The following is a 6,551-nucleotide window of genomic DNA, read 5'->3' as shown; positions in this document are numbered from 1 at the left end:
CATTTTAAATAATAATAGAAAGATAATAAATAGAATTGTGTACGTACGTTGTTTCAAAACAAAATAGATCAATTGGTTTTAGTTTAATTAGTTTGTTTCTCCATTAACTATAAACTGGGTAATTATATAAGTTAAAATTTTATATGGATGAACAAACAATCGCATGAATGAACAAAAAAAAAGTTTAAAATATCGCATCAAATTCCACTGTTCTAGCAATACCCATTTTAATTAGTTAATGAACAAACAATAATATAATTGTATCAATTCTAATTTGGTCGGGAGCATCAGAGCATGTACTATGAGCATTCACGGCCACAGCCAATTTCTCCCAAAAAATTGCTATCTTCAACTCCTGCGCATAAACTCAAATCACTGCACGACGTCGGATTAAATCACTCCTGCCCATGGCGCCGTCGCCTCCTGCTCCATTCACTCCCTGCCATGGCGCCGCCGCCTCCTCCTGCTTCATTCACTCCTTCGATGGCGGCTGCTATACGTCTATACCCCCACTGGACGTTGAACATCAGAGGAAAATCGATACACATACTCTGTGCTGAAGTGGCCACTTTTGTGTTTTTCATTCCTTTAAAGAAAAGCACCTTTATTTCTTCATAATATATTCGATCAGAGCAGAACAAACAGATATCCATTTACTCGCAACATGCGCACAGTAGTGTTCGGTTTCAAATAAAAAACATGTAATGATGCGGTGGTTATTTCTTTGGTTTTGAGACTCGATATGCTATCAGTTTTGGTCGCTCGAATTATGCTTCGGCTCATTCCAAGACGTCAATTGATGGATGAATCCATCGATGCATCTCTCGTCATGCTCCCTGTCCGCCACGATCTCCTGCAGCTTACGGGCGTTGGCAGCGAACGTCTTCCCCTCCTCCTCCACGACGACGGCGCGGACAGCTCCGGCGACGCCGCTTCGATCGAATGACCCGTCCTTGCGGTTCCTCGGCACCGCCACTCCAACCTTTCTCCCCTCCAGGAATTGCGCGTTCGGGCCTTGGTCGCTGGCGATCGGCAGCATGATCAGCGGGTGCCCGAACTGGAGCCCTTCGACGGCGGAGCCCCACCCGCAGTGCGTCAAGAACGCGCACACGGCAGCGTGCGCCAGTATGCTGACCTGGGGAGCCCACCGGGTGATGACCAGCCCGCGCTCGCCGGTGCGCTCCACGAACCCCTCTGGTAGGATGCTGTCACCGTGGTCGACGCCGGCGGGTTTCCTCAGGGCCCAGACGAAGCGTGTCCCGGCGAGGTCCAGCCCGTGAGCCAGCTCGCGCAGCAGATCAGCGCTCATCGGCGCCTCGCTTCCTAGCGCGACGTAGACGACCGACTTGGTCGGCTGCTCGTCGAGCCACCGCATGATCGTCTCGTCGTCCTCGCCGTCCTTTCTGACGCCGTCGTCGGGTCGTGTCGGGAGCAACCCGAACGGGACGACCGGCTTGGAGTAGATCCTCGTCAGGATCGTGAACGCGTCGGGCTCCAGCTCAAGGCAGCTCCGCAAGGCGACGAGTTCGGAATTCTTCAGCGTCAGGATGAGGCGGGCATTGAGGGACACCCCCGAGGCTCCTACCGTCTTGTAATCCTCCGTGTTCCACTGTGCCTCAACCATGGACTGGTCTATCGCCTCCGAATGGTCCATGCTAGACTCCGGTGGCGGGTCAGGCAAGGCCAGGACGTTTGCGGAGCAGGGGATAAGCATGGCGCACGGCACCCCGCGCTCCTGAGCGGCGGCGGCGACCCAGTGATGCATGCAGTCGGGGAAAACCCAGTCCGGCCTCTTGCCGCCGGCGCACGCGGCGTCGAGAAACGCGGAGAACGGCGCGGCGAGGCCGTCGAACGCCTTCCTGTGGAGCTCGAACTTCTCGGACGGCACGTCGCTGGTGGCCTCGGCGCCATCGGGGAGGCCGTCGACGCGCGGCAGCGGCAGCGCGACGAGGTCGACGAGCCCCGCCAGCGCGGGGCGAACCGGCGGGAGGCGGGCGAGGTTGCGCGGGGTGGATACGAAGGACACGCGGTGGCCGCGCGCTGCGAGGCGCTCGGCGAGGTGGAGGCAGGGGCGCAGGTGGCCGAAGGCGAGCCACGGGAAGATGACAACGTGCAGCGGCGAGGAGGCGGACTCCATTTTCGGCTGGCAGTGTGAGTGTGGTGTGGCGACGTGGCTGCCTGATCCGCTCTATATATTCAGGTCTCCACCTTAAATAAGAGGGCCGAAACGATGGAGTATCCATCCATGATGGGATGGGATGGTGTAATCCACGATGGAGTACCAACTACTACGTACTGACTACCTTCGCTAAATTTTTTCTGCCATACGCTCAGTCTAAAGATTAAGGAAGAGTATTTTCAGCATTTGATAGTATTTTCTTCTGTGTCCGTCTTGACATGGTACATTAACATCATCGTCTTTTTGTTTTTTTATACTTATATGTCAAAATTTAAATTTTAACCTTAAATTTGGAATTAATTTTAGGTTTTTTTGCTGAAGTTTATTTTCTAACATTGGTTATCAGATCGTCAAGAATACATATATAAAAGTTTTATTTACAAATTATTTTTTATTTCTAAATATGCCGTTTGACTTTTTTTCCATAAAAACTCAAAAAATCACCCCCAACTTTTCAAATGATTGACAAATAGCAAATCGTCTACCTGTTCAATCGTTTGAAAAAAATGAATCCATCAATTGATTTTGTTAGGCATTGATTAAAATCGAACTGTGGGAAAGGAAACGAAACAACCAGCATGTGTATAATAAGCATGGCATCTTTAAGCAAATCTAATGGATCAGAAAATCAATTGATAGATTTAAACTTTTTAACAATTGATAATTAGCAAATCTTTTTTATAGATTGCTGGTGCAGGTAGACAATGTATATTGCATTTAGTTGATATATAAAATGGAAGGTGTGGTTGGTGGACGATCTATATTGAATTAATGAAAGTATGACTATGGTTGCATGCATCATCTTTTAATTTCTAAATACCTCCCCCATTCTAAAGTAGATTTATTTTTCATTATCTTATTCATTCCAAAAAAATGATTTTATCGTTTAACCAACTATTGCATTGGATAACATGAAAGCGAGGGGATAAACAAATTGGACTAATAAAACAGGGTAAATAACATTGATATTTGATAAAGTAGAGGTATACTGTTTTTTTTTCTGCTTTTGAATTTGCTAAAGTAAAGTGGGGGGATAAATTAACTGGACTAATTTTATCGTGTAAGCAATTATTGCATTGGATTACATGAAAGCGAGGGGATAAACACATTGGACTAATAAAACAGGGATAATAACATTGACTATGGTTGTTTTGGGACGGTGATAACATATTTGTTAGTTGTTATAATATAGTCCTTATGTTCCATCATTTTTTTTAAAGAAAAGTTGATACTAAGGTGATGGTAGTTCATCACTCACCACCATTACTTTTTTTGGGGCAGTATAGATTACACCGGGGTTTGTTTTGTGAAAACTTGAGAAGTATACCCGTTATTATTGGGTTGGAATTGCTAAAAACCGTTGCAAGTTTTTTGGGTGAAAAAGTTTAAATGTAACCATATTACAATTATTATCTAGCTATACTATAATTAATTGTAACTTTTGATTTTTAGACCATTAAATATATCGATATTTGTGTGGGGAGAAGGCTAGATAAATCTTCACTTAAGAGCAAGGCTAATAATATAGCCAACAAGCTGGCTATAAGACTTTTTATAGCCTTCTCTTAGTCCACCCATATACTAGTTAGCTCTTCATCATTAATGCAGGGTCCACATGTCACTATCTTAGAGTTTCTTGGTTCCTGTGCCCAAACTGGGTACAAGCTTATAGCATACTTACATTAAAGCATATAGACACATAAGCATATAGCTAACTTATAGCCTGTTATTATACTTGCTCTAACTACTGCTAACCACTGCTACGATGTTCTTGACTGGGTTTATATATGTAAGAACTTATTTGGTTCACAGGATTTCTAAATAGCACGAAGAGAAAAAATGTAGGAATATAATAGAAATATATGTATAAACCCATACCCATATGATTAAAATCATAGGAAATTTCTCTCCACTTGTTGCGCAAGTCAACCAAATGATTGAGAAAATAAGGCTAGAGTGGATTTTTTCTTTGTTAGCCCCCAAAAGTGCAGGGATAGAAAAATTTATAGTTTTTTTTTTTGTGCATTCATCTGGAACCAATGTTGCTATAATATTCATTATAAAGGATTTCATATTCCTATTTTATTCAATGCAAATCCTTTGAAAAGGAAGGTGCCCTAAATGGGCCAGTAACTGGGATTATCGGATTGTGTCAAATAAGCAAATGGCGTGCCTCATCATACGAGATATATGGCACATGGAGAAGGATCATCTAAGAAAAAAAACAAAGAATTTAATTTTTTATCACTCTTACGAGTGGTCAAAACAAATATGTTACTTGCTGTCTATGATATATGTCAATGATATATAGATTCTAAGTCTATGACATGTGATCCAGTAATAAATCTGTTATGAATATAAGAGTGGCAACTGCCTACCGTCTTCCGGTTGTTTCATTTCCACGCGCGACGACAACCCAGCCGCTGCGTCGGCTGAATGCATAGGAAGTACTTTTTACTAAGTCCATTTCACGCCGCACGTGCTAGACTGCATATGCACGTTCACGGACCACGGCCTGTACGGCTATACGTCTGGGCGGAGGACACCATCGATTTTCTCCTGCTGCATCCGTGCTTTGCACCTGCACGTCGTTATCTGTCCGTGGCTCGCCCTCGCGTTTGGCCACCTGCTCCCATGCCTCGACCTCGCCCAGCACCTGGCGTCGCGGCCTCGCGGGATCGCCATTCACAGTGCATGCCCTCACAGTGCTGAACGCCCCATCAAAGACTCTAAAATCCAACTCAGACCAAGCTACTCGATATCTCTCGCAATACAAATATCCCTAACTGCCGCTACGATTTTATATGTCAGCCCTTACAGTTTTTTGTTTTAGTTCTTATATTTTTCATATTTACATATATATCAGCCCTAAACTTTATAATAAACACCCCAAGAATCAGAAAGTACTATTAAAACATTTTTCTCTCTCTCCCTCTATTCCACTCGTCGCCTCCTCGGCTCCTCCTCCCACCCTAATCCCACGACCTCTCTTATCTCCCCTCTCTCGGTGCGAATCCGACAGCGGAGGCAGAGACAGTGGCCGCGGGTGGTGGAGGTGGCGACGCGGCCAAGGGAGAGCTCCGACGGCGTGACCTCATTGGGAGGCACTCGGGGCGGCGAGCGGCTTCTTCGGCGGCGTGGCCTCGTTGGGAGGCGCTCTGATTCTTCGGTGGGGGCGGCGGACAGCTTCTTTACGGCGTGGAGATGGTGGGGCCCACACCAAGGCAAGCAAAGGCAGAGACGAGGCATCCATAGTGCCGATCCCCGCCATGCCCCCACGTCAACCTCTGTCGAGGCCCTCACGCCCTATAGAGAACGCAAGTGGCCTAGTGAGCCTATGCAGTCCGCGCCCTCACTCCGTCACGACGACCGGCAGCGGACGTGGTGTGGTGAGACCACTCACCATGGCCGCCACACTGTGAATGGCCTTAGGGATAATGGATAATGGCTCGTAGGTTTTTTCACAACCCTATTTAAGTTTTAAAAGCTTGTCAGTAAAAAGGCTATATAAAGTTAACCCATCTTATTTCGATTCAACTTTTAAATTTAATAGAAAAAAAAGTTGAACTCATTACCACTCCTAAGGTCACCACATGAAATTCATGTCCATGCCGCGGAACATTTCCCGGCTCACGTTGTTGCGCCCCACGCTGGCGTCGCTCATCGCCTTTGTGTCGAGAGGCTCCCTGAAGGCGCCGAGTCCACCAATGGCATCCTCTTACGACAAGTTCGAGCTCCATCGGAAGGCCTTCAAAAGGGTTGTCTTGTCCTTCTCAGAGTTGTTTAGAACCACACACGCCGACTGGGTCATCATCACCTCTTCAACCACCTATGCAGCCTCCACTACCTTCGAGCACGAGGTTCCACCAAATCCTACCAACTCAATCGTTAACCCTAATCTCTTGCATAACTCAAGGAGTTGATTGTTTGGCTTTTTTTTAAAAAAAGCCACTAGTATATTTGAAAAAGAAAATAATTAATAAATATTTTTTATATATGTATTCTTAGCGATCTAGCCAAGACTGAAAAATAAACTACGATGAACAAACCCTAAAATTAATTTTAAATTTAAGATTAAAGATTTAAATTTTGGCTTATAAGATTAACATCCACATCTTATAATTTTCTCTGGGTGGCTGGGTGCATGGTCGGGCTGGAGATGCTGGCTGTTCTGTTCACAAATGGGCAGGGGCATTTTAGTCCTTTCATATATCTTTTGGATGCAAAAAATAAGTTACCACTGCAAATACTCCATAATGACATTCTATTGGGAATTGTAGCTCATGAGTAGTATTCTTATGGATATATTGTACAGGATGACATTTTATAAAAGTTATCTCTATGAAATGGCATATACTTAATTTTCTTTAGT

The 6,551-nt window shown here is 45.1% G+C and overlaps 1 protein-coding gene across 1 annotated transcript; it reads right to left on the bottom strand.

Annotated features, from left to right (window-relative positions):
* Nucleotides 1–590: 590 nt before the first annotated feature.
* Nucleotides 591–2,137, bottom strand: LOC102708424 (UDP-glycosyltransferase 91B1-like). The gene has a single exon (XM_015834546.2). It carries the CDS (start codon nt 2,135–2,137, stop codon nt 749–751), a length of 1,389 nt encoding a protein of 462 aa, XP_015690032.2. The 3' UTR covers nt 591–748.
* Between the last annotated feature and the right edge of the window lie 4,414 nt (nt 2,138–6,551).

Source organism: Oryza brachyantha, chromosome 3, assembly GCF_000231095.2.
Source record: "Oryza brachyantha chromosome 3, ObraRS2, whole genome shotgun sequence".
Classification (NCBI taxonomy): domain Eukaryota; kingdom Viridiplantae; phylum Streptophyta; class Magnoliopsida; order Poales; family Poaceae; genus Oryza; species Oryza brachyantha.
Note: the sequence above shows the minus strand (reverse complement) of the source record. Positions and strands in the feature narration are given on the sequence as shown.